The sequence below is a fragment of the Penicillium solitum genome (genome assembly GCF_028829755.1).
Source record: "Penicillium solitum strain IBT 25940 chromosome Unknown utg000004l_segment0_segment0, whole genome shotgun sequence".
Classification (NCBI taxonomy): Eukaryota; Fungi; Ascomycota; class Eurotiomycetes; order Eurotiales; family Aspergillaceae; genus Penicillium; species Penicillium solitum.
This window is the reverse complement of record NW_027072124.1, coordinates 1,973,978-1,999,638: the sequence shown is the minus strand read 5'-3', so window position 1 is coordinate 1,999,638 and position 25,661 is coordinate 1,973,978. Positions and strand designations below refer to the sequence as shown.

At 48.0% G+C, this 25,661-nt stretch overlaps 9 protein-coding genes across 9 annotated transcripts; 4 read left to right on the top strand and 5 right to left on the bottom strand.

Annotated features, from left to right (window-relative positions):
• Positions 1-1,074: 1,074 nt before the first annotated feature.
• On the bottom strand, positions 1,075-4,666 carry N7455_006765 (putative eukaryotic translation initiation factor eIF-2C4; the record flags this gene model as incomplete). The annotated part of the gene is made up of 6 exons (XM_040953689.2): positions 1,075-3,105; positions 3,163-3,341; positions 3,403-3,614; positions 3,669-3,790; positions 3,847-3,972; positions 4,049-4,666. The coding sequence occupies 6 exons, from the start codon at positions 4,664-4,666 to the stop codon at positions 1,075-1,077; spliced, it is 3,288 nt and encodes a 1,095-aa protein (XP_040816084.2).
• Positions 4,667-5,622: 956 nt separating this feature from the next.
• Positions 5,623-5,914, top strand: N7455_006764 (uncharacterized protein; the record flags this gene model as incomplete). The annotated part of the gene is given in 2 exon segments (XM_065605424.1): positions 5,623-5,873; positions 5,884-5,914. 2 exon segments carry the CDS (start codon positions 5,623-5,625, stop codon positions 5,912-5,914), a joined length of 282 nt encoding a protein of 93 aa, XP_065461278.1.
• Positions 5,915-7,947: 2,033 nt separating this feature from the next.
• N7455_006763 (uncharacterized protein) lies at positions 7,948-8,502 on the top strand (the record flags this gene model as incomplete). Its single annotated transcript, XM_040953543.2, has 2 exons — positions 7,948-8,224; positions 8,291-8,502. 2 exons carry the CDS (start codon positions 7,948-7,950, stop codon positions 8,500-8,502), a joined length of 489 nt encoding a protein of 162 aa, XP_040815879.2.
• Positions 8,503-9,449: 947 nt separating this feature from the next.
• rna14 (cleavage polyadenylation factor subunit RNA14) lies at positions 9,450-12,725 on the bottom strand (the record flags this gene model as incomplete). The annotated part of the gene is made up of 4 exons (XM_065605423.1): positions 9,450-10,216; positions 10,266-11,259; positions 11,313-11,756; positions 11,820-12,725. The coding sequence occupies 4 exons, from the start codon at positions 12,723-12,725 to the stop codon at positions 9,450-9,452; spliced, it is 3,111 nt and encodes a 1,036-aa protein (XP_065461277.1).
• Positions 12,726-13,235: 510 nt separating this feature from the next.
• asf1 (nucleosome assembly factor ASF1) lies at positions 13,236-14,275 on the top strand (the record flags this gene model as incomplete). Its single annotated transcript, XM_040953711.2, has 4 exons — positions 13,236-13,344; positions 13,404-13,443; positions 13,506-13,814; positions 13,885-14,275. The coding sequence occupies 4 exons, from the start codon at positions 13,236-13,238 to the stop codon at positions 14,273-14,275; spliced, it is 849 nt and encodes a 282-aa protein (XP_040815963.1).
• A 729-nt stretch (positions 14,276-15,004) lies between these two features.
• Positions 15,005-18,457, bottom strand: N7455_006760 (uncharacterized protein). Its single transcript, XM_040953660.2, has 7 exons — positions 18,338-18,457; positions 17,942-18,281; positions 16,314-17,888; positions 15,702-16,257; positions 15,524-15,645; positions 15,192-15,470; positions 15,005-15,103 (listed from the first exon to the last, which is right to left on the bottom strand). The coding sequence occupies exons 1-7, from the start codon at positions 18,422-18,424 to the stop codon at positions 15,078-15,080; spliced, it is 2,985 nt and encodes a 994-aa protein (XP_040815861.2). The 5' UTR covers positions 18,425-18,457; the 3' UTR covers positions 15,005-15,077.
• Positions 18,458-18,847: 390 nt separating this feature from the next.
• N7455_006759 (phosphotransferase family protein) lies at positions 18,848-19,968 on the bottom strand (the record flags this gene model as incomplete). The annotated part of the gene is made up of 2 exons (XM_040953586.2): positions 18,848-18,980; positions 19,055-19,968. 2 exons carry the CDS (start codon positions 19,966-19,968, stop codon positions 18,848-18,850), a joined length of 1,047 nt encoding a protein of 348 aa, XP_040816016.2.
• Positions 19,969-21,166: 1,198 nt separating this feature from the next.
• N7455_006758 (THUMP domain-containing protein) lies at positions 21,167-23,035 on the bottom strand. The gene is made up of 6 exons (XM_065605422.1): positions 22,825-23,035; positions 22,646-22,777; positions 22,423-22,573; positions 22,112-22,326; positions 21,831-21,971; positions 21,167-21,775 (listed from the first exon to the last, which is right to left on the bottom strand). The coding sequence occupies exons 1-6, from the start codon at positions 22,876-22,878 to the stop codon at positions 21,650-21,652; spliced, it is 819 nt and encodes a 272-aa protein (XP_065461276.1). The 5' UTR covers positions 22,879-23,035; the 3' UTR covers positions 21,167-21,649.
• A 295-nt stretch (positions 23,036-23,330) lies between these two features.
• N7455_006757 (alpha-keto acid decarboxylase family protein) lies at positions 23,331-25,209 on the top strand (the record flags this gene model as incomplete). Its single annotated transcript, XM_040953572.2, has 4 exons — positions 23,331-23,523; positions 23,580-24,807; positions 24,861-25,068; positions 25,120-25,209. The coding sequence occupies 4 exons, from the start codon at positions 23,331-23,333 to the stop codon at positions 25,207-25,209; spliced, it is 1,719 nt and encodes a 572-aa protein (XP_040815958.2).
• Positions 25,210-25,661: the final 452 nt, after the last annotated feature.

Sequence of the window (25,661 nt, the reverse complement as noted above, 5' to 3'; positions counted from 1 at the left end):
TACATAATCTAGTCCCTGTATTTTACCTGTTTCTTTTTTTTTTTTTTTTTTTTTCTTGCTTTTCCTTTCCCTTCTGTCCTTGGCTGGAAAGGCAGAGTGGATAATCTCCCCATTTTAGTCTCTTTGTATCATAATGTCCCTTGATGGGATTTTTCATTTCTTGACAGAATACCTATTCAGATTTATTCAATTCAGACCCATTCTTGTGTGACTTGTATCTCGCTCTTATGTACCAACTTAAGCAAAGATTAATGGGTAACTTAGCTAGTAGTAATTTTATAAGTGACAAGAAGTGAGTACCAGGAGCTATTTCCAATCATGACTACACCCAAGCTCTATGGGATTCATCCCATAGATCCCATAGTCTTATGTTAGAGATTTCCACATAACTCAGAAAGCCAATCCACTTGAAATGGGTTCAATGTCTTCTTTTCCTAAGTTCTATTCCACAATTAAACATATATCGGAGTAGAAAACGGACGAAAACATCTACTTCTACTTAACCTTTAATTGGTTTAAATCTATGGAGTGTACAAGGTAATAGAATACCCGCGAACGGGGGTTTTTTTGGTATTTTCTGGGTTAACAACATGGTAAAGAACTATGGAACTAACTCGTCATGAACTAAAGATCAACCTCGGTATCCAATAGGCCAAGTTGTAGAAACAACAGCCTATTAAAACTGGGCACAGATCGAGAAGCGTGAATGATGAAATCGAAAACAAAGCCCGCTAGGATACAAACAAAAGGAAGTATGGCTCATTCAGAACTGCAAGACCAGCCTTAAGCATGCAGCCGGTCCAGTTGTTCTTGCGAACAACATCCACCGCAACCCTGATGTCAGATCGAGTCACCCTGAAGAGCAGCACCACAAAAGTAATGCCATGGAAATTCCGTTCGAGCGATAACATAAAAAAGAACGTGGAGTAATATTCAAAGCAGTTCTCAGATAGAGAAAACGGAGCCATAAAACAAATCTCTTGGATGGGAATCGGCAACGACGTGGAATGAACAAGATGAATCTTGTCCACAGCCATAGATCTTGTCCACAGCCATAGAAATGTTACAGTTGAGTTAGACGTACCACATACCCAGAGCCAGCTTGTTTGAGGTGCCTTCAATGGGAAGCAATCTCTTGGCTCGGGGCTCCTTGGGCTTTGGGTTTGTCATTTTCACCTCGGGACCACTCTGGGGCCCAGAGGTAATGGGAACATCCTCGTGATGGCGAGCACGAACCGAAATCAAGTGGGCATAGTAAATTGCAGGGTGGACAGACACGGAGGTTGTGGAGCGGATGTACTGATAGCAATGATCATTGATCATACCCTCGAGATCATTGGGCTTCAGGCCCATCTCATCCAACAGGACATGGTAGTGGACCGGGCGTGGGGTTCCCTGCAGAGCAATGTGCGTGTAGAGCAGGAAGTCCCAGTCATGTGGGCTAGTCACATCTCGATCAATGAGAGTGCCCGGCAGGGGACCACCGTGGGTGTCCGCGGCTGCGCGATTCTTGGGGTCAGGGAACGCTCGAAGATGGTGGCGCTTGTTGGCAACCACAACACACATCTTGCCGGCCCAGATTGCTTGGCCACACGCATGTGCAATGGCAAAGCGGATTGCAGGGACCTCCTCTGAAAGAACTCTCTGGTATTCGGACGCAGACACACCGTCCCGGAAATAGTAGACATACTCAGGAGCCTTGCCACCCCCAACAGTTGCTTTCCACTCAGCAACCATGGGGTGTAGTATGTATTCGACCACTTTATCCCGGATAATCTCAATTCGATCTCCATTAGTCTCACATCCACCCATGTAGCGAGTGGCAGTAGAATTTGCCGAAACCGACATGGCTGCCAACGACGGGGTCCACACACCCATCATTGGATGAGTGACATCTGCCCCAATTATCATGGAACCCGGGCGTAGACCTGAGCTCTTTGACTTGGGGACAGCACGAGCAGTGATGCCACCAAGCTTCGCATTCACCTTCATGAGAACATTCGCGTGATATTGAGGCCTATTGGTAATGCAGTGTGCAGATTGGAGCACTTGGGAGGGGGTGCCATATCGGCAGTCGGAAGACTTCTTGAGGCGAAGATAGACCCAAGAATCCTTGTCGGGGACGATGAATATCATGAGCTGGGGCTCTCTCTTGTTCTGCGCCGCGATCGCATCGTAGAGCTTTTTGACACTGGTGCCAACGTCTTCGCTCAATCCCTTAACAACCGGTCGACCAGTCACCTCACCACCCATGCTCTTGTACATCTTGACAAATTGTTCAACCCAGCTCAGTGTCTGGTCCTGGCTGATTGACTTTCGATGTCCGGAAAAGAACCCGACACCCCAAGCCTGAAGGGCCTTTTCATTGGGTTTGTAGAACTTCTTACCGCGGAGATCCCAACTTCCAGAATGCTGAGGGTTGTGCTTTCGGTTGCCCCCAAATTGAAGCTCAGGACTCGGAAGTAGGCGAGCCTTGGTCTTGATCATTTGATCGCTAATTTTCATGCCATAAAGTTTTAGAATCGGGTCATTCTTGTGCTGGAGAAGCTCCTTGGACTGGCGAGCATTGGCCAAACGCTTTGGAGGCCTAGTTGCACACCATTGAATCATTTGTGCCGCCTGTGCATCAGTAAGCTTGTAGCGGTATCGCTGGAGGCCTTTGATGACCAGGAACTCGGCTGGGTAATGAACATCTTCCTTTTGCATCTCCACCAGGAGCATGTTGGGATATTCTAGGCGGATGTTGTACCGTCTCATGAAGTACTCTTCAAGGTGAATTCGAGTAGACTTCCCAGTGGCCTTGTCGTAATAGTCAATGAAAAACTCCTTGGGCTTTGCATGAATCAAGCCCTTGACAATGAAACTCTTCATTTTGAAAGGGCAACCCTCATAGTTGGGTGCCACTCGAAGACCCTGAATCTTCTTGTTCACCTGGGCAAACCACTTCGATTCCTTCGTACCACCATATTCATCGCGAGTTGACTGGAGGTTCCTGACCAGAGTCAACATGTCGTTCCACCCGTTCACATTCATCATGTAGCCCATAAGACTAATACGAGAAAAGAAGACGCAGTGAGCGACATCGACATTGAGGATCAGACCTTGCTATAAGTAAACGTCAGTTTTCCGATCTTTAATTTAAATCAACGGATGTAGCCTTACAGGAGTGGGCTTAATTGCTTGGTAGATACCTCGGTAAACAGAAGCACCCATGTTGGCAAGCGGCTGGTAAAATTCTTGCTTTAGCTCCTCGTCATCTCCAAGCTTGTCGAAGAAGAAGGCCCGCTTGATTGCGGCAAATTGTTTAGTGGGCCATTCGCGGAGCAAATGATCAAGGAAGCCTGTCATTATCAGCTTGCTGAATCAAAAACAGAGTAATACGCGAAATAAGGGGGTACTTACTCAGAGATTCAATCACGAGTTCGTCCAGATCACGGCGGTTTTGCAGCCAGGAGTTGATCACTGACAGGTTGATCTTTCGCTTTTGAATGACGGACATTCTGAAAGCAGGATTCCTCTTGAACTCATCAACAGTAGCAAGAGTCTTGATGTCTCGGGTCAAGTCACCCTTGAAGTCGATAATCTCATTCCAGTCATCAAAGTTGCGCAGCGACCTGCAACACAGATTAGAAAATATATGGCAGCAATCAAAAATACATTATACTTACCAGCAGATTCTTCCACCATCCCAGATGCCATCCGGAATGTGTGCCTTTCGAGTCTCGCTATTCCAGCACTTTCTCAAGACCCGCCGGTCAGTCTCATTTTGGTCTCCGTGGAGAACATTGATCTAGTAATTGATGAGCAAATACTGTCATTGAGGAGGGGCAAAAAAAAAACACTCACCTCATACTGATAAACTGCCTTGTCTGGGAAAGAAGTGATCGGGTACGCATTCATCATAACCTCGATCTCTTTACCAGAAGTGTTGTAGCCAACACGACGCTGGATTTGAGTCTCCTCTGGGGCAGACTAGAAAAAGAAATGGTTAGCATAATTCATTATCCACAGATGTAGAGTTATTGGGAATTATCGGTCGCAAACTTACAGAAGAAGGCCTGACTTTGAATCGATGCCAGGGAATGTCAATGTTCTTGCAGCCATCCCAGGCAACGGTCATGTAATCTTTGTGTCGGATAACCTTCTCTTGGTCGAGTCTGTGCTGCTCAAAAACAGCCACTTTCACTCCTTCTCTTGCGAGACGCTCATAGTTGGCCTTTTCTTCCGCAGTCCAATTTGCCGGGAATTCTGGAGGGGTCTCAACTCGGCGGATGGGAGAGTCACTGCTACTGGAACCAGTGCTCTTAGGCTTCCGATGCTCGCCTGACTCAGGATCATATCGGGTTCGGCGCATCCAAGCAGTGCTTTCTGCTTCTTCTTTGCGTCTTGCTTCATCTTCTTGTCTGGCCTTGTGGTCACGCAGCTCTTGGACCTGGCGCGGATCCAAGGGCTTTGCCACAGGAGCAGAAGGGCGCAGAGGAAGCTCAAGGGTGAGCTTGGGTTGGCGGGAGGACGAAGAAGAGTGGGGAGGCTTTGAAGATGTCTTCGTAGCTGCAGTAGGTGTGGAGGTAGATTTGGGTTTGGAGGAAGTAGTAGAGCGGTGCCCGGAGCGGGACCTGTGCTCATCATCCTCAGTTGAGGGCTTCATGGGCCTTTGGGGACCCATGGTGAACTCACGCTCCTATCAATCACCTTTTGTTAGTCAATGTTTTGCTTCCTTTGTGACAGGCGTGAAGCGATCAAGTAAGACAGATGAAACAAAGTGAGGTTGTTATGACAGCTGAGAGGTCATACTGCTTGGAGATGTAAAGTGAAGTAGACACTGTTCGTTTTTGCTTTGCTTAGACTCGGCATAAAAGAGGGGTAGGTATTATGAGAGTGACCACTTACACAGAGTCAAAAACTTCAGTGAGCCAGAGATGATTGTCGTGGAAAATGATATGGGGGCGGGATCACAGAGGTAGTCAGACGTGCTAAACGTCAAACTGAGAAATGTCTTCGGTTTGGATGATGCAGATAGATGCAGAAATCCCAATTGCTGAAGACAAAGTGATGAAGAGTGATGGAGAGAGAAGAAGAAGAAGAAGAAGGAAAAAGCCAGAGATCAATGAGGAAGGTGCTTTTATAGATGAAGGTAGGCCGGGTACCTAGGTACGGGGGAAGGTGTGTTCCTGCTCGAGGTGAATGGGTATTGTGTAGCGCCTGCCTTTTTGAGTAGGTAGGCAGACTCTATGAATACTATGAATACTATGAATACACATAAAACTATTGAACTATACCCCTTTTTAGGGTAGGATGTCCCTTCCAATTGTAGAAGCTATTGTAGCTTCTAGGTATAAACAACCCTTTGAAGCGTAGAAGCTACTATTGAGATACCTATAGACCCAGTATAGCATACATATATGTACCTAGGTAATATCACAATTGCGGCCAAATTCCGCCCTATGTGAACTGAGTATACTCGTTTATACTAGCGTTTGCCTAATAATATCAAGGAACCCGGTGCTTACATATCTCGCACTTTCACTTGAGATGCCGTCACCCAGGTGGCAGAGGCATAATACATATGAGACATTCCCGTCAGTCACTTTTATGGGGGGCTTATGGTGTCAGGATGATTCCATGATTCATTGTGCGCAGAGGGACCAGATAGATGCATCTGCTTACCTTGAGCTAGTGAATGGCCAACTGGACGAGGGCTCCTGCAACTCCGACACAAAGGAGACCATAGACCTGCTTGTGGGGACAGGATACGATGACTTGGCTGGTTTCCTAGACAGTGTATGCCCTTTCCCGACTCCGCCTGACCCAGATCCAGCCCTGGAATTGGATATGGACATGAGAGTGAGCGTGGAAGATAGGCAGCTTCTAGGGTATGTCTAGGGAAACATGCTGCGCGATGTGGAAGCCGTGAGTAACAGTTGGAAGTTGGGCAAATAATTAAGATGGCATGGCTATATATATACCTGGGTAAGTCTGCCGTATATTAACTGAAAGGCTTATACTAATGCTTGTATGGTAATATGAAGTATCCCGGTCCTTGGATATCTCGCACTTTCACTTTGAATATCAAACTAGGAACAGAATAGATATACTCCCCTCTAAGCAATATTTAGACCATAGGTTTTTGTGTAGCTTAGTGGCAAAATAGGCTGTACTTTTCGTATATAAAGCCATGAAATAGCTATTCAAAGCTCAAAATTAGAAGCTACTATATTCCTAACATATCGTATACGGTTATCGATGTATACATAAGGGTATATCTATAGATAAATGTGAAGTGTGCCCTATGTGACGGAAATGTACTTATTGTACCAGGGTTTGTCAGACAATGTGGGTGCCTGCCCCGGTTCTCAGATATCTCGCACTTTCACTTGAGATTGCCCGCTGCTTCAAACACGCATAGGAGGGGCTAGTGCGTATTTTACTTATTTTCTGAATGCGAATTGTCAATCTTTATAGGCAACGATTTGTTCTAGTTGTGATCCAAGAGAAAGCCGCCTAGAGCAAGGCCCCTTTGTTGCGGTGATGATGTGACACCTAACATTTTATGGAACAATTTTGTCGATCACCTTAGTAATGATGCTTAACATGATGGCACCGGATGGGTAGTCTACTAGGAAACTGACTAGCGTGTCATGCAGAGGTTGACGAAATGGCCCTTCTGCCTGTACCCGAGATAGGGTAAACAGCCAACAGTCAGTCGGAATAAAAATGTGGAGTAAACGGACCAAAGGTGTAACCCTCCGATTGAGTTCTGTCAACTGTCGGCTTCTATTGGCAAACAGAGGATGATACATATAGGGTTACGTGGAAGGCTCAGGGACAAAACCATAAGTACATATGAATTAGATTTCAGCGGGGCTGGTGTCTTCTCAATGGGAGTACCCGTTGTATCTCCAAGCAGCGTTGCAAAGCAAAAGAAAAAGGCGAATAAGATGAACACAATCGAAGCATTAGCGGATAGTCTATGTACAAGGATATCTTTACATCCACGGGTTGGCTAAGAGCAGTAATTTTCCTTTTATTGGTGAGTTTTGCTAGGGCAGCTGTGAAGCTGACAGAGCTGTTTCTCCTTGTACTATTTCATCACCTATCTATAAGGCAGTACACAATATCATACAATTCAGTCTCGATAAAGGCTAAGGCAGATTCGGTATCGACATGACCTACTTTAACGAAGTGCGATCAAAGTGCGACCAAAGTGTGACCAAATTAAGAAATAGTCAAATACTTCTAAGTCGGCTGTAGTATTTTTCAATATCCAGTGCTCACTTACGTCGCAGTTTCACCTTACCTACAAAACCGAATAAATGGTCTCCCCAACGACTATGAAAATTCAACTATCCTTATGCAATCTAATCCTTTCACTGGATAATTGGGTGGTGTATAAGTAATTGGTATGATGGATGGTGTCTGTCATGTTGGTGGGTTTGACTCTTCGTGATTTGACTAGAGTTAAAGGTTATACGTAGAAAATTTGTTTCCATAAATTAAGCTCTTTTCCATCATTTTCTATCATTTACCTATAAAACCGAGAATGGAAAGAAATATCCGAAAAGAGACATCTAAGAAGACATGTAGAAAGACGTTTGAAAGGACGTCTTAAAAAACACTACCATCGACCTAACTGGATTACGTTGTCCTCAAGGACAGAGGCTGCACGCGCGGCCGGCTATTCTTTTGTTAATGTTAGTGTTAATTTTAATATAAAAAGAGGGCTGAAGTGTGCTAGAAGATCTAGGCTACATTATGTAGTATCAAAAAAAGGCACAGAAGATAATACGCTCAAACCGCGGCTCGGGCCGATTGTTCTATTTGGTACTAAGGTTCCCCCCCCATGCGAATCTTGTCGTCCCTCCCAGCCAACCCACTTATTTACAGCTTTGGTTAAGCACAAACCAACGAAGCCAAACCAACCAACCAACCAACACAAGATAGACCCTCATGCCAATCACTGAGGAAGTGCTCGAGGCCACCACGCTCGGTCGCGCAATCAACAACGCGTCCGAGCAGAGGCTACGCGTGGTTCTCAAATCCATCTGCGCGAAAAATGACCAGGCTCGCAAAGAAGCCGAGAGTCAATTTCTGGTATTGGCGACCGATACCGAAGAGAGCTCTGGCAGCAATAAGAGAGCAGTCCCCCGATACGCGTTTTGCATGAATTGCGAGAAGGAATTCGATGTTACGATCAATACGGAAAAAAAGTGTCGATATCATCCAGGTACGATTGCGCAAAAATTGAGATCGTGGTCCAGTCGAGTATGCTCAATAAGCTAACCCACAATAGAGGAAAATGAGCCCACTGGTGAAGATCTTTTTGTTGACAATTGGGATGAGTTTGAAGTGGACACCGATGAAATGCGCGAGGATTTCCCACACTGCATTACGTTCAAGTGCTGCAATAAAACCCTTGAAGAGAACCCCCATGGATGTGTGACCGACTTCCATCGAGAACAGCACCCTGAGGAGAATCCATCGAAAAGGTCGAGAGCCGCTTGAGCCGGGGTACCATGGAACACAGTATGAAAACTAGTGTATAAGTTTAGGTCTATGTGTCTGAATTGAGGTGACGGTCACCAGTTTTCCCCATCACTATCGCAATTGTGCAAGCTCAAAGACATTTCCTAGGGCTTCACATTGTGTGGAGTATACGATGACGTAGGGACCCGCTTTGTACCCAAATGTCCCACCAATCACCATCGGTTCCAAGAGGGTTTCCTTTAAGCTTATATGTTAAATTTACAAACTGCATGGACACCCATGTGGTTTTGCTCTCTGGATGACTTATTCTTTTCCTAGTGTCTGTAGAGTGGCAAGACCCTGACTTTTAGGCGAATCAACCAACCCTTCTTCCTCTTTGCCAGGACTGCTAGTCCAAGAAAATGTCAGTTACATTTATCCGCCACCAGGCTCTCCAAATGAACCTGGAGCCCCAGTCTTCGTCTCTACTTTTTTATATATATCGACTTCACTGAGGGGACTTGGAAGAAAAATCGGTCGTATGGACGTAAGATCTATGGGCAAAGGAGGGGGACGGCTTTGTGCACTGCAAGATGATTAAGAATCTACAAAAGCGAATGCGCAGGGTGCTTGCTTAATTTATTCATGAGATTATCTGCTTATTCAAGTCTGTACAAAGCATGGTTGGGTGGGCCCAACCAGCAAGCAGAAATTGGTGGCCTGTAGCCCTATTTGGAAAAAAGAATGAAAAAAAATGCCAGATAGATCAACGCCGATGGAAGATGCAAAGGGGGCTCTGAACAACCGCGTATGCCCCGACCATGTTTCGTGAAATGCCCCCCAGGAAAAAAAGAGCTGGGTCATCAAGTCCTTAAAGACAAATCGGGATATTTTGCGCGCCGGGGAAATGAAATTGCAAAAGCAGAGAGCAAGTGATTTTACACTGCCAGTGAACGATGGTCCTCGAAGAAGGAGCAGCCACGGGCTCAACGGTAAGCACCTAGAGATGACGTATGAGTAAGAATGTTATTATGGGAGAGATAGATGGTAATCTTACCGGAGTAGGGGTTCTGACCTCCTCCGTGTGCAGTTTGCGGGATCTGTATTTGGGAAATGTCGGAAGGAATTTCAACGTGGCGAAGAAGGTCTATCATTTTCTCGGGAGAAAGGCGGGTGATGTTGTAGGCAGCCGCAGAAGGCAGGATGCTCAAGAGATTCACCACTTCACGAGGCAGGGGAGCTGGAGATCCTTGCGGTCTGTATGAGGCACTTTGGCCATTCAACTGTTGTACTCGTTTCGGCTGGTCGAGACGCCGAGCTTGCGCGCTCTTCATTGGTGACTCAGCGCGAACAAACTTTCGTGGGCGACCCGAGTCTTCATCATATTCATCGGTAGGATAAGGTCTCTTAGGTGAGTTGAGGGAAGTGTCCATGTATCTGGCCATGGGAGAACCGTGGGATTCCGCGGATATTCCTGGCATGTGGGTCTTCTGCTTTGTCTGGGACGGGGACAAAATCAGTTGCACGGAAGTAGGGTCGAAGTTGGAGTTGGAGTAACGATTGGCGAATTGTTCCAGAGCAGGATCCTCCGGGTATAGTTCACGCATGCGGGTTTCCAAGTTGATCACTTGGGTGAGGTCACCGTAGCGTGATTCATACTCGTGGAGGAAGGAAAAGATGGGCTTAGCCTTGTGCACATTCTCCGGGTTGGATGTCAATTTCCTGACGGTTGTTTCGAACACGGCTCGGGCATCTTCGGCAGTGGTTAGTAGGTCTCTTAGAAACTTAGGATGTCGACTTACTGATGGTATCATTAATGTCGAGCAGATGTCTCAAGTATTCGAGCGCAAAGTGCTCATCCTCTGGGAATAATTTTGCGCCCCTCTCGAAGATCTTGGTGGCCGCAGGGTCTTTGTAGCAATGGTACTCCATCAGAGCACTCGCGATGTAAACATCGCTGGTAATCCGACCTCGCTTGCGCGCTTCGGCGAAAATCTGGCGAGAGCCAGCCATTTCTCCTGGTTTTCCTTTACCCTGGATCCGACGCATCGAGCGCATGAGAGAGATCCATGCGAAGGAGACAGTCTTGGAGATAATATTGATCTGAACGGAATGGGTCTTTCGAACCGCATCAATCTGTGCCGTCTTGGCGGCTTCTCTTTCTTTGGCTTCAGGATCATCTTCATCCTCATTTTGAGGTTGGGTTTCCACATTCGGTGAAGCAAAGTAAGCTTCGATGCGTTCGACATCTTTGGTTTCCTGATTGCGAGCCTTGTTGATCAACTCGTAAAGCGCATCAAGCAACTTGTCGTATGGTTCCCGGACCTTGGCAGCCCGCTTGGCGGAATCCTGTTCCGAATCTGAGGTAACCTCCAGTCGATCCGCGCGTTTGAATGTCAGCAGACAACTCTCTGGGTTTGCATCAATGCCCTTCTTCAAGAAATCTGTGCCGGCATCTTCCATATCGTTTAGGAAGCAGAACTCAGCTGCATCAAACCACATTTCGGGCAAGAAGGCCAGTGCCATGAGTGCCTGTTTGTAGAAGTACACCACACGTGACTTGTAAGCGGCAGGATCTTCTTCTTTCAGTACTAGAGGATCTTCCTTTTCCCATGCGATCCAGCGCTTCCAGATATCAGCTTGTGCTGAATATTCAACATCGCCTTCAGAGCCAGGAACAGGAGGCAGTGGTGGAAGCGAAGTCCGAATCAAATCGCGGGTGATGTTTTGCAATTCGGTGTATGAGCTGCGCGCAGTCATGTAGGACGGTGAATGTTCTTGAAGGAATTTGCGGCCCTGATGGAGAACGTTAATACGAGCCAGTTGGATTCAAGTACTGTCCAGCTTACCGTGAGCTTGTTTAGATTCATCTCGAATTGATCATACTCCTTCCAGAGAGTATTAACAGCTTGGGTTGGCACGCCAATAGCTCGTTGGTAGGCCTTTCGCAGTAGGTCCATCTTTTGCTGGTCCTGCCACCCAGAGCCACCGACAATTCCTGGCCCAGAACGAATGAACTCAATGTAGTCTGTCCAGATGTTTCCGGAATCCTTGTCCATTCCAACATGTTGAATAGCCATATCATATGCCGATGAAATCGTCTTCCGTGCCTCGCCAGATGCATCTGTTGTCAACGGATTACGACGACGGATGTAATCAAGGTAGACAGACCAGAGCTGAACGCTGGGTGTCGCCAGGAGCGTTCGGTTGAAGATCTGCTCCAAGCGGAAGAATTCATTGAGCTCAGACTCCATGCTGGCATAGGCCACCCATTGGTCGGCCTGGGACGTATCCTATTAGCAACCGTGTACCTTGCCGAGAGAGAAAAAGAAAGGACAAGGAAAGGGAAGACTTACCGCCATGGGGAACAGCGTCAAGAACCGCTCATAAGTGTCGCGTGCGCTGTCTAGTCTGTTGCGGAGTCTGTGCTCGGCAATTAACTCCAACCAAGCAGGGATATCACCTCGGGGATCCTCTCGAATCCGGTCTTCCAGCATGCCGACACGGTCATGGGCCAGACGACCCTTTGAAGCAGGAGAGTCAGGTACAGAAGTAGGAACAGTACTGTTCTGCATGGTTGCGGATTGCAAGTCTTGCGCAGCCCATTGCGATTGGACAGGAACAGAAGAGGGATCGATATTATAGACAGGATCAGGAGAATAAGAACTATTGGCAACATCTGGTCCACTGGCAGGTGCCTGCTCAGCTTGGTGTGATGATACATCAGGGGAAGTGTTTTGCATTGCATTTCCTGAGCTGGGATCTTCAGACATGGTCACAGGCACAGCATTGACATCTTCACCCCCAAGTACAGCCGGCGGCTCATACTCCGCATCACCCTCGTCATCCTCGTCATCATCAACCTCAAATCCGCCAATTGTTCGGGTCTTGGGCTGTGCCTCAGCAGTGGATGCTGGCACGGGTGTCGACGACTCAGCACGTGAGGGGTTCTGAGAAGGATCGGTGGAATCACTGGTCTGGCCTGCGTCTGCGTCTGAGGCGACATCTGCATCGGAGGCGGCAGTCGGGTTGGGGATGGAATCTTCGGTCTCATCCGAGGGAGCTGCAACAGCGGGGCCTGCATCAGGTTGCTGGGTCTCGGGAAACGAGGCTGAGTACTGATCCCCCAATGCCAGTGAGGGGTCATAGTCATCTGATTCTGCGTCTGAGTTATCACCTTCCTGCTCCACGGTGGGGGATTGGGAATCAGTATTCAAGGCTTGAGCCTGGAAGAAGGCAGCCTCAGCTTCATCGTCCGCCATAATGGGGTGATTGATGCGATAATCGCAAGGTCGAGAGAAAGTGAGCAACTGGGAACGTCAGAAGGTCACGGCGCAAGCCGAAGCAGGGTTTGCGCGATGTGATATCAGGATGAGTTAAAATAGAAGACAACTCTTCCGAAGGTCAAGGGTTAAGGTGGAGCACAGCCACTTTTGACGAGATAACCCTCAGCCGCAATGAATCTGATAGCAAATAATGGCCAAGAGGGAGAGAGCAAAGCTGCGATGACAGTGATGCAAGTTGCCCGGGTAGTGAAATTGGGGTCACGTGCGGGCGGTGAGAACAATGCGAGGGACGCGAAAGGCGCGTCGATCGATGGGCTCCTCGCATTGAGCTAGAGGGGTTAAGAGTAAACTGCATTCTTGTGGACCTGTTGATTTCTCTTGTTTTCCCTATTTTCTTCTTCTTTCCACTCCCCCTGTTCATAAAATCTTCTACTATTGCCTCTTCGACTCTTTAATTCCCCGTACATACCCTCATATCTTATCACAATGTCCGTCGTCTCACTCCTTGGAGTGAAAAACCTCAACAACCCGGCTCCTTTCACCGCCTCTTACCAATTCGAAATCACCTTCGAGTGCCTTGAGCAGCTCCAGAAGGGTGAGTACTCACTTGTTCTCCATTTTTTTCCAGTCGAGTTTTCTAACAAGTTCTTTCAGATTTGGAATGGAAACTCACCTACGTCGGATCCGCCACTTCGTACGTCCACCCTCACAACACTCCTTGTTTTATATCAATCCCGCAGATTCTAACTATAATAGCTCCGAGTATGATCAAGAACTCGATTCCCTCCTCGTCGGTCCCATCCCGGTCGGAGTGAACAAGTTCATCTTCGAGGCCGACGCACCTGATGTTAAGCGCATTCCTACTTCCGAGATGCTTGGCGTCACCGTCATTCTCCTCACCTGCAGCTACGATGGCCGAGAGTTCGTCCGTGTTGGCTACTACGTGAACAACGAGTACGACAGCGAGGAGCTGGCAGCCGAGCCCCCTGCGAAGCCCGTTATTGAGCGCATTCGCCGCAATGTCCTCGCCGAGAAGCCCCGTGTGACCCGCTTTGCCATCAAATGGTGAGAATCCCTTGTTTTGTTTGTTTACATACCTAGTGGGGCTTTTATTTACCTTTTCTTTCTTTCTTAGGGACTCTGATGACTCTGCCCCCGCAGAGTACCCGCCTGACCAGCCCGAGGCCGATGGTCTCGACGATGACAGTGGAGCCTACGGTGCCGAGGAGCGTGAGCTCGAGGCTGCGCTCCTCAAGGAGCTCGAGGACTCCAACAAGCCCGCCGAGAGTGATGACCATGAAATGGAAGGCGCCGAGGCCCCTGCTGGCAAGGAGGACGAGGAAGAAGAGATCTCCGATGCCGAAAGTGAAGATCTTGAGGCGGAGAGTGACGACGATGAGGATGACCTTGATGAGGAAGAGGGTGGTGATGGTGATGACGATGTCGAGATGGGCGACGACGCAGAACACAAGGACGATGCCGCCAAGCCAACTCACCAGCCTCAGCCCGAGCTCATGGTACACTAAATCATGGTGTCCCGCCGGCCCGCAGGAGTGGTTTCTTTGCTTTTAAACTCTTCCTTTTTTGAATACTATTTAACGACAGCCTGAACGCAATGTTTACGACCCTTGGACTGATTTTCCATGTTCTTACCCTGAATTGGCCTTGACTATAGGTCTATGAAATAGAATTGGTATAATTTTGAATCCCACTGGCCTTCAGTCAGCCGTTTATATTCCTTTCCTCTGAATATCTACCTGTAGTAATAGGCACAGTTGTGAGGCCGTTTTTGTAGCACATAAACCAACTCCCCCAATACCCACCAGGGAGAGAGGGCATCGATGAATGTCAAACCGCCTTCTACAATCTATGAAATACTAGCATTGTATTTTGAAGCGAGGATTGATACCAAGAATGTTTAGAGCGTTCCTTTTCCACCGAACTATTCACCAAAACAAAACCTTCGTCTATTGTTTACCCTATTTAGCAAAGTACATAGCACGGGAATTTATGTCCCACTTTATTAGATCCATTGTTGCTATGTACAGTCTCCATTTCATACGTAGCTAGGTGTACTTATGTCTTAAAAACTAGCCTTGATAGCTTCTACTCTAGGTTTGCCAAAAGAGACAACACCTACAATTGTACGAGCAAGGTGGATCCAGCTTGAAGCGGGGGAGTCAAGTGGAGGGGTGAAATTGCTAAGTGATCTGTCACATCCCACCATGACCTAACTAGCCTAACGCCGGAAAAAAAAAAAAAAGAAAGACTCCTAGGATGTATAGTTCACCCATTTTTAGAAATGTCGTACTCGGTAGGAGATATCGCCTAAAATCCAAACTTGGAACCAAGCGCTGTTATCAAAAGACCGGTCAGCGACAGTTATGCAAGGGGGTTAGACACTACACATAGGTCCGTGGACCTGAAGAAAGATCGACTTACCGCCCATGACAGCTTTCTTCTTTTGTGACTGTACGTATTTGTTAACATCGTTAGCAAAGCCGCTGCTGTTCTCCTCTAGTCTGTCCATGCTATCTCCGACGATCCCGAGACGCTCTGTGCGTTCTTGGACTTGACGTGACATGTAAGACCAGTAGCCTTCCTGGCTGCTACCCTGTGCGGGTGGGGTCCGTCCTTCGTTTTGGGCTCTTCGGCGTTCTTGGTCTTCGAGTTTCATCTGTTCGACCATCCCCTTCGATGGTGGTCGCCCTGGACCGCCGACTAGATTTTATGTTAGATTACAATTATGTTGGCAATGACGGGGGTTGATGTACTTAGAATGTCCATGTCAGCCGGTGAAATATATTGTGTACCAGAGATCCATTGGACGTTCGTGATGGTTGGACGCGGGGGAACCACGGCTTCTGGGTTGTAAAGCTTATCCCTTGAGGGGTGCCTGTGCGGGAGTTAGCATTGGCACTATGCTTCAGCGAATTGATGGGGGACGCATACAGTCCGTTTCCACCTCCCCAAACATTGAACATTCCGACCTCTGAAGGGCCAACCCATGTCATTATGTTTCCAGTAGGGGTGATGCAAGCTTCCGAGAGGCGTCGCATATCCGCGATATGGTTAATTTTGGTGCAACCAATATCTCGAAGAGCTGGGATCGAGAATGCTCGCGCGTGGCCGTCACCGAAGAGACCAACCAAGCTGTAGCCTCGTCCCTCGGTCTTGACAACGGCTGCTGAGTCACAGAGACAGTCATCCCATGTCTTGTGGGCACCCTTTGACGTCGGGGGCTTGAAAATTCGACAGCCAGAGGCAGTCACGGCAATGACAACACCATTAGTTTTGGTACCACTCCTCAAACCTCCGACTGAACTTGGTGTAGCCAAAGCAAGACCACCAGAGTCGGCATCGATGGGAATGACACTGATCACCTTGTCCTCAACAGCCGATGACCCAGCAAAAGCAGCTTCATAGGTGCCATTGGAAGCAGGAAGAATCTTGAATGTTGCCACATTGCCCCTATTCGTGCCGACAAAGCAGCAAATGCTTGAGTAGTCTAGAACACAGTTAGTACATTGGTTTAATCCACTAGCCTGAGTCATGCATAGGTACCTTCGCCGTCCAAAGTCATGACACCAAACTCAATTTGAGTGGGCCATTCTGGTTGGACTTCGTCCGAGCCACGGTTTTTGCGGAAACCACTCCGCTTCTGTCCCTTAAGGAGGTCTGACATGTGTGCAGTGTGTATGATGGCAGGCCCACGCAGGTCAATAATCACCAAAGTACCACTCTGGTAACCGGCCGCTACAAATCCAACCTGTCCATGCTTCAACGCCGTCACCGGACCTTGTTGCATATTCAAAAACGTCAAAGGTAGCATTCCTGTCTTGAGACCAGGGTCAGTTCGTTTGATTATGGAAGTCAGCTTTCCTGGCCCTTCATTGGCACCAGGAGACTCCTCGCGCCCGTATGAGGGGTTGTTGCCCCAGCGGAAGACAGCAAGCTCTCCGGTCCTGAGTCCAATAGACATCTCGCCGGAGCCGCTGGCGAGAGACATTTCGGTCACCTCGATATTGCCGACTCGGCCTATGGCACGGGCAAGATCAACTTGAACCACATCGCCGTTTTCAATTTCATCATCGTGTCCACAGTCCCATACACGGACGGTTCCATCTGCGTGTGCGGTCGAAATAACATTGCGGTTCTCAAAGCGCTTGAGAGGGTTCTTCGCCTCCACGCCGCCCATCGCAAATCTGGGTCCCTGAGACCGGCGCTCTCTCAGACCAAGCCACACCGTCCGATCAACGGGAGTAAGCACGGCTTTGTTTACAAAGGGATGGACGAAAGTGAGGTACGGATGAAGCATGTTAGTGGGAGTGATTGTGTGTCCACTGGGGAAGCTCAGGGTAATAATTTCACCAGATGATAGCATAGCGAGGAGTGCGATTGGGTCATGGGCGCCATTGAAGTAGGGCGAGGATCGAGGGATCAGGCAAAGGTCGACAACCTTAGCTCCCGGTGGGACAGAGAGGTTGATTTGTCGCCGTGGCCGCTCGAGATAATTAGATAGGATTTGCCATGAGGATGTCTGATAGTTGGGCGTCGAGCCCATGTCCAAGAAAACGAGGCCCTTGGTCTGATCACCTACTGGTCGACCACCAGCCACCAAAAGTCCAGTGTCATCCGGGTTATCTTTGACGCACCAAATAACCTTTGTGATAGGCTCTTTGGGCCCAGCAGCCTCTCCAGGTGAGCCTGGTCTACCACTAGCACCTGGTTGGTCGACATTGGGTGTCTGGACAGTCCGAGCATGAAGCTTGCGCCCATCCTTTGTATCCCACAGCACTAGACTTGAGTCTTCATGAACAGTCAAAACGAATATTCCGTTGGGATGCCAGATCGCTTTGGTCAATTTGGGTCTGCGCACGTCGTGAGATGGTAGGGAGTCTCCACCCGGTGCACCAGGAGGGATTTCATAAACAAAGTACTTTTGAGCAATATTTTGCTTGAATGTAAATGTCACTGCTCCCTCTGGATATCCCACTAGGATCTTGCCAATGTCTCGAGGAGAGAACTCCAGAGATACGACGGGGAAGAACCGCGCGCGGGGGTTCCGTTCCAACCACAAGTTTGGAACTTTGAACGGCGTCAGGGACTCTCGATCGATATCGTACGCAATAATTTCACCTATTCACATGTTAATGTTCAGTTCTTTCCTTGCTCCGGGTCAATTTACGGACCATTCTGCATGCCGATAAACGCATAATCCAAGCAAGGGTCCGTCAACAAAGCGGTCACCTGGCCCGGTGGCGCATAGGAAACCACCATGCGTCCAGTCGCCAAGGAGTATATGCAGATTTCATTCCTGGAGTCGATGCTGACCAGCTTGTCGGCGCAAAACTTCAGGAACCGCGCGGACGCCTTCCGCGGAAACTCAAAGACCACCGAAACTCGTCGTTGTCCAAAGACATAGATCTGCCCGCTTCCGAACTGGGTATCACTGGTGCCGACTGCGATGAGGGATTGTATAGGATCATATGCGATTGCACTAATCTGCGAGTTTACACCACATCGTGCGAACTGAGAACAGCGGTGTCAGTTGGGAAAAAGAGGTGCCTGGGATGCCAAGAACTTACATCGTCCAGAAGGAACAAGTCCGGGGACAAGCCCTCAGACAGATCCTTCTGGATACCAGCTTGCTTTCCTCGCAGGAACTGAGCCATCTGCGGTAGAGGTATAGCAGGTTATGGGAAAAGTCGAAATGGTCAAGTGCGGAGAGAGAATACCATTGACGCCATGCAGAAGCTAAACAACGGATCTGCCCCGCTCCGCCCTATCGCCCTATCAGTTCCGACTTGGCATTGAAGGCAACTTGATTCTTCTCTCTCTCTCTCGGGGTTTGTTGTTCTTGTTGTTCTATAACACATAAATTGATATGAGAACAAATTTTATTTCGATTGAAGCCTTTGATAAAAACGCTATATATATCAATGCAAAAAAAAGATCAAAATTCCAAATCGCATGCAGCTATATAGGGCCAGCCCGTCGCTGGAAGGAACCTCGCTATGCAACAGAACCAGTCTAATGGTGATCATCTAAGTATCACGTTGGACATATAAAGCGCTCAGTTAAATCAGTTTGCCCCGTTATGCCAGTGTAAGTCTCGTCATTTCCGCAATCGTGGTTGTCAATCGTCTCCGCGCATCAAATTCGCTCGACTCGTCTCGGTTTCGATAATATTGCACAGTGATTTGGGATACTAGCCGGTAGCACGCATACCTAGGTTGAAAAAAAAAAAGGAATTAGCAACAGCGCACAGGAAGTGAGATAGTAGACAGTATTCAGACACATACAAGACCAGCCGGATATTTTCCTCCCTTGTCCTGGACACCGTCATCCCTGCTCCCTGCAAGACTGCCGGGGATGCATTCGCGAAGATCTCTGCCATCAACAAATCACCCCATACGGCACTGCTGAAGTCCACAATGCCAGATAACTGTCCCGACTCTTCGTTTACCAAAACGTGGCAGGGTCGACCAAAGTCCACGACCACAAGACGTGGCAACGAAACATCTTCAAGAGCAGGTGCTAGGCGACTGAGTTCGTGTCGGATCTCTGAATAAGGAAGGTGGATGAACATGTCCTCGGCATCGCGAAGACTGCCTTCAAACAGGGCACAGAAGGCCTCTCGCCAGGAGGGTCTTCCAGCGCCAAATGCCACTTGCTGCAAAGAGCCAAACCCAGGGGCCGCATTTTGACCGATGGCGCTCACTAAGAAGCCCAAGTGGCGGTCGATACCGTCGCGTTGCTGGGAGGTGAGCTCGCCTTCCATCTCTGACAGACTCTTCCCTTTCATATACTGTCGGATCAAGTAGGCAGATCCCCAGAGTCTTCCATGAGGATCATAATGGTAGAGCTGAGGGATACAAGGGTTTGCACTTTGCGCTAGAAGGGAAAGGAACTGGGCTTCGGTTTCGAGGAACGACCGCTCACGTCGAAGGAGAGCGGTCCTTGATGATGGAGACCCCTTGAGCAACAAATGAGCTCCATTCGACAGCGTCAGAACCCGCAATGAGTGCATGTGGCCAAAAATTGGATGTGAGTGTTGCACACGGACTGTGGAAGGAAACAGTAGCGAGAGGACATCGTCCAGTCTATGGCGTTCGTCTACCCCGGCGACACGAGACTGCCGATGAAAAGATTCGCTGCCATTTGTTCCCTTGAGTGATGACATTGCAGACCATGTTTTCAAGTTAAGTTGTTGCATCGTGATCTATTTAGTAGGGGAGATTGGCAAACAGAGTGGGATGCTAATATAAGCAAGGCTACGACTCATGAACCTTGGAAAGGATTTTGACAGGGGGTAACGTATGAACAAGGCTATCGTGCAGTCATGGACCTTTGCAAGGCAAAGACAAATAAATATATGCCGAGGATATAATACTCCCAGCAGATGTGGCGCAAATCTCGCTTCTAGAACAGAGAATACGCGAAAAAGAATCCATAGTTAGAGTACGGAGTACTCCCTGGAGTTGAATATCAATGGGGCACACCAGACCGCCATGATCGTCTACGTACGTAACGCGCAATAGAATCACAGTGACAGCGTGTCTTCAGCGCCATGACTCTCGCTTCTAGGTTTATCCACGCGAGATACGATGGAGAAGCCCTTGTTATCCGAGGTTGAAGATAGACTGCGGAGTCAAATTGGAAGAATATGTTTCGCTTGGGAAGTATTCACAAGCGAGAGCAAGGACGCTGTTATCACATTGGGCGACGATTAATAAGAAATATGGGAACAAGTTAATTAAGTGAAGCCGTCTCGCCTAACGATCCCGCTCTAAGAAAGTTGATCATCCGAGCACTTGACCCTTTAACCAATCACAATCGTCCCTTGCCGAATTCTTCCCGTGGGTCCAGAATTATAGTGTCCAAAGTTCTATATTTTTTCTTCTCGGCTTCTTGCCGAGCTCACTAAGTTCCCTTTTTGCGTTGAATTTTGGTAGTCTATTCCGGTTTGATAACCGATTCTATTTTCTGGAATTTCGATGGAACGCTCCCCCGAGGTCCATGCAAGCCACCGGAGGGTTTCTTGAATTAAATGACTTGCATTATAAATACTTTCTGGACCTTGCAAGTAGACCCTGAGATCTGCATATAGCTTCCGTCTTCCGTTTGAGTGATTCGTCCATGCTGCCTGGACCCATGGGCCCGTGGACGGCTTCTGACTGCATGAACTCGGTCGCGGCCCGGGATTTTTGGGTCCTCTACGGAGTACTCGTACTCCATAATGTATACATTTTTAGCATCTTCCAAGGCTAGCTACAGGAGATGTGATATACAGTAAACACTGGGGGGGGGGGTTCAGCTTCAAGTAGTGATGCTTTTAGTGTGGATACAGTTGATGTTGTGTCAATTATATATCCACCCCAACTTCCTAGAGTATTTCCTTTTTCCCCCAAACCCCAAAAACAATAAAACAATACCCCAGAAAGCCAAAGAAGCATATAAAATATAAAATATAACAGGGGGGCTCCAGCTTTCTTCGTGGATTTCTCATCGATTACCCTCTAATGGTCTGCGACTCTTCCAACGATAGTAGATTAGTCGCGGAAAAACTCGATAACAATGTCAAGTGGGGAAGGTTCCCCGACTAACATGTCTGTTTACGGGTAAATTTGAAATTTGCATGGATCATACATTGTGACACGAACCCCAATATCGAAGATGTCTAACTTGGAGTTCGTCCTGCATCCAATCCATCATAGACTATTGCGAGACTTTGGATCACGCCGAATGACTGGCTTCTTGGTCTTTTTGAGATAGTTTTGTTGAATTGATCGCAACGACAGAAGAGAAATCGACTAGTAACATGGGTCATAGTATGTATAAAAAGATTCCACTAAAGTAACTTGGTGCCTTCTGAGGAAAGTGCTGTGCCATTGATACTAATCCTTAGATTCAGTGGCCGTGGCTGGTGGCTCTTCCTTTGGCGAAGGATCGTAGATTTCGGCCAAGTTGAACCGCTTCAGCTTATCGTAATCACCTTGTACTACACTCATTCCAACCACATTCTGCGACGAGTCAGTTAAATATTTAGTCGGATAAGGTTCGTTTTCTGGTACTCACTTGGGCAACATCGACAAGGATCATTAAATCATAGTTCGTCAAATTCACCGGATGCTCAGGTCCGACAGCATCAGCAACAGTTTTGATAATAATGTCACGCTTGAGCTTCGAATTGCCTCGCACAGTAGGCCGAATGGCGTACTAAATAAATTCCAAATCAGCAATGCTAAAAGTATATTTCCCCTTATAGCAACATGCATGATCGGATCATTTCCCAGATCAGTAGCATCTCCGACTGCCCAAAATCCCAAAGAGGGAAGGTAGGGGGGCTTTAAACTCACCGTCTTCGGCGGCCCTCCCGAATGGAAATGAGGCTTGAGAATCTCTTTCGCAAAAGCCGCTAGATCCACACTCAAAGTCTTCCGCATTGACGTGACTGGATGCATGCGCTTAATCCACCGGCTCTTCTTAGTCTCCGGGTGGGCATATGCTTCGATACACAGACGGTGTACAAGCTTCACCGGGTCTATTGAGGGATCAAGACGCATGAATGTCACTATCAGGGATTAGCACCAATCAACGGTTCGAAGGGCCGAGCGCATAAGCAAAATGGCGTTTTTCTTTTGGGAATACAACATAATCGTCGACTTACCACACGGCATTTCCATCTGCATGGGCTCGAATTGACGACGTTTATCTTTGTTGGGCTGTAGGCCCTCCAGCTCCCTTCGGATCTGGGCCTCGATATCCTCATCATCGGTATCATGCTCCTCTTCCTCTTGATTTTCAGTGCCCTCAATGGCCTAGATAAAAAGTCAGCGAACTTGTAGGAATCACCCTCGGTGTGAGAAAAGGGAAAAGAAAAATCGTCCCACCTGAGAAAAAATATCCACTGCCTCAGATAGACATTTCCCTTCTCTGCCCATATCGCATGTCAAGAAGACACCCACATCGCCAGATTCAATAGCGACGCGACTTTTCTGCGGCCCATATTTTCCACCACCACCCTAATCCCATTAGTCAGTGCTCTGGCAATCAAGATATAGAAACTAACCCTTTTCTTCTTTGAAGCGCGATTTGATTTGTCAGGCATAGCTCTTTTCCCCATTTAGACAAACCAAGCTTTGATATGCCAGGATGGTGGTCTGAGGTGGTGGGGGTGGGAGTTTTGTGTGATCGGCCGGGAGATGGCTGTGATTGGGTTTAGCCGGGTTTCAACAACAGATGCTTATTACATCGTACTATGTTTTTATATTTTATATGCGCTATATTGTTTAAAGATAACTAAATACTGAAACAAATCTCTTATCTGTTGAGTTCTAGGCCTCTAATTAACATTTAAACACGACATCCAATATCATAAAAATAGCAAAGTGGTGGTATGACATCAAATCAATGACGTAGTTAAAGTGGTCTCACCTTTTGCTCTATCAGGGAAGCAACATAAGTTTGTTCTACTCTTTTTTTATAAAACAACCTCTCACCCCTCAAGTCTTACCTCCCATCCTTTAATTATCATCTTTCCATCTATCTCTCCACCCACAAACACATCAATTCATCATGGCAACTACCGATATTGCCACCAGGGAGCTCGAGAATCCTATCGATGTTACCGAGTACTTATTCCGACGTCTCCATGAGGTTGGAATCCGCTCAGTGCATGGTCTACCCGGTGACTACAATCTTGCAGCATTGGATTACCTGCCTAACTGTGGTCTCAACTGGGTTGGAAACTGCAACGAACTCAATGCCGGTAAGACAGGCTTTACTATGAACAAACGATTTGGATCTAACACCAGTCCCTCTTAGGCTATGCTGCCGATGGCTATGCTCGCGTGAACGGTATCAGTGCCCTTGTCACCACATTCGGTGTCGGAGAGTTGTCCGCCCTCAATGCCATCGCAGGCGCATACTCCGAATTCGTCCCAGTCATCCACATCGTTGGCCAGCCCACCACTCAGTCTCAAAGGGATGGAATGTTGTTGCACCACACTCTCGGAAATGGAGATTTCAATGTCTTTACTAAGATGAGCGCGGGGATCTCCTGCTATGTCGCACGCCTGAACGACCCCCATGACGCAGCCACTCTGATCGACAGTGCGATTCGTGAATGTTGGATCCGCAGTCGCCCGGTGTACATCACTCTCCCAACTGATATGGTCGCTGCCAAGGTCAACGGCAATCGCCTGAAGACCCCGATTGATCTTGCACTGCCTAAGAATGACCCGGAGAAGGAGGACTATGTGGTCGATGTTGTCCTGAAGTATCTCCATGCCGCAAAGAACCCTGTCATCTTGGTCGACGCCTGTGCCATTCGTCACCGCGCACTAGAAGAAGTGCGCGAGTTGGTGGAGAAGTCTGGCTTGCCAACCTTTGTGACTCCGATGGGCAAGGGAGCCGTGAACGAGGATCACAAGAACTTCGGCGGTGTTTATGCTGGTAACGGGTCTAATGCTGGAGTCAGTGAGGCAGTTGAGTCCTCTGACCTCATTCTGAGCATTGGAGCGATCAAGTCCGATTTCAACACTACCGGTTTCACTTATCGTGTTGGACAGCTGAACACAATTGACTTCCACAGTACCTTCGTGAGAGTGCGGTACTCTGAGTATCCCGATATCAACATGAAAGGTGTTCTGAGGAAGGTCGTTGAGCGGATGAATGCTTTGACCCCTGCTCATATCCCTCTGATCACGAACCGACTGCCCGAAAGCGAACAAGGCTCTACCGATCAGACCATCACCCACAAGTGGCTCTGGCCGATCGTCGGACAGTGGCTAAGGGAAAAGGACATCGTCCTTACGGAGACTGGCACTGCCAACTTTGGTATCTGGGAAACTCGCTTCCCCGCGAACGTGACTGCCATTAGCCAAGTTCTTTGGGGTAGCATTGGATATTCTATGGGAGCCTGCCAGGGTGCTGCTCTCGCTGCTAAGGAGCAGAAAGACCGCCGAACCATTCTTTTCATCGGCGATGGAAGTATCCAACTCACTGTGCAGGAACTCAGCACTATCCTAAAGAATAAGTTAAACCCTATCGTGTAAGCATCCCCATCAGTCCATAATTCTCATTTCATAAACTGACCATCTCCAGGTTCGTTATTTGCAACGACGGCTACACCATCGAGCGATACATCCACGGATGGGACGCAGGTTACAACGACATCCAACCTTGGGAGTTTGCCAACATTCCCACAGTCTTCGGTGCCAAGGACAATTACCAAGGCTACCGTATCAAGACCCGTGACGAACTTAACCAGCTGTTCGCTGACGAGGACTTCAACGTGTCCGACAAGCTTCGAGTGAGTATCAACGCAAGGAAGTCTCAAATTCTCTGCTAACGCACTATCTAGCTGGTCGAGCTGTACATGCCTCGCGACGATGCCCCTGCGGGCTTGAAGTTGACCGCCGAGGCAGCTGCGCATCGCAACGGCGGCAAATAAGCTATTCAAAGCGCGAGAGCATATTACGCCTATTGTCGCAATGTCTCGGTGCACACGAAAACAGCGTAATATCTGAACTCTGAATTATCTGGGCCTTGGCAGTTTGTTTTCTATTTTCACGGCGTTTTCTTTTGAAATACATGGGTGGCCACATACCGGCTGATTTAATAACGCTCGTTATTGAGTAGCACGAACATCTCCGCTATTCACTCACGAAATACAATGAAATTTTCATATTCTTAATACTTTATCTACCATTATTAAATAGCGTCTGGCGTAGATCTATCAAGCTATAAAGTAGATGGGGATATGCAAATTGCAGAGCCAGCCCGATGTCTGGAAATTCCCAGGAAGAAATTTAGATTACCAGATGTGAGTCCTTCTTTTCATTCGTTCAGCGCTGAGGATATTTGCCTCTGCTAGGACTTTCAAGGTCGGTACGCCTCGGTGAG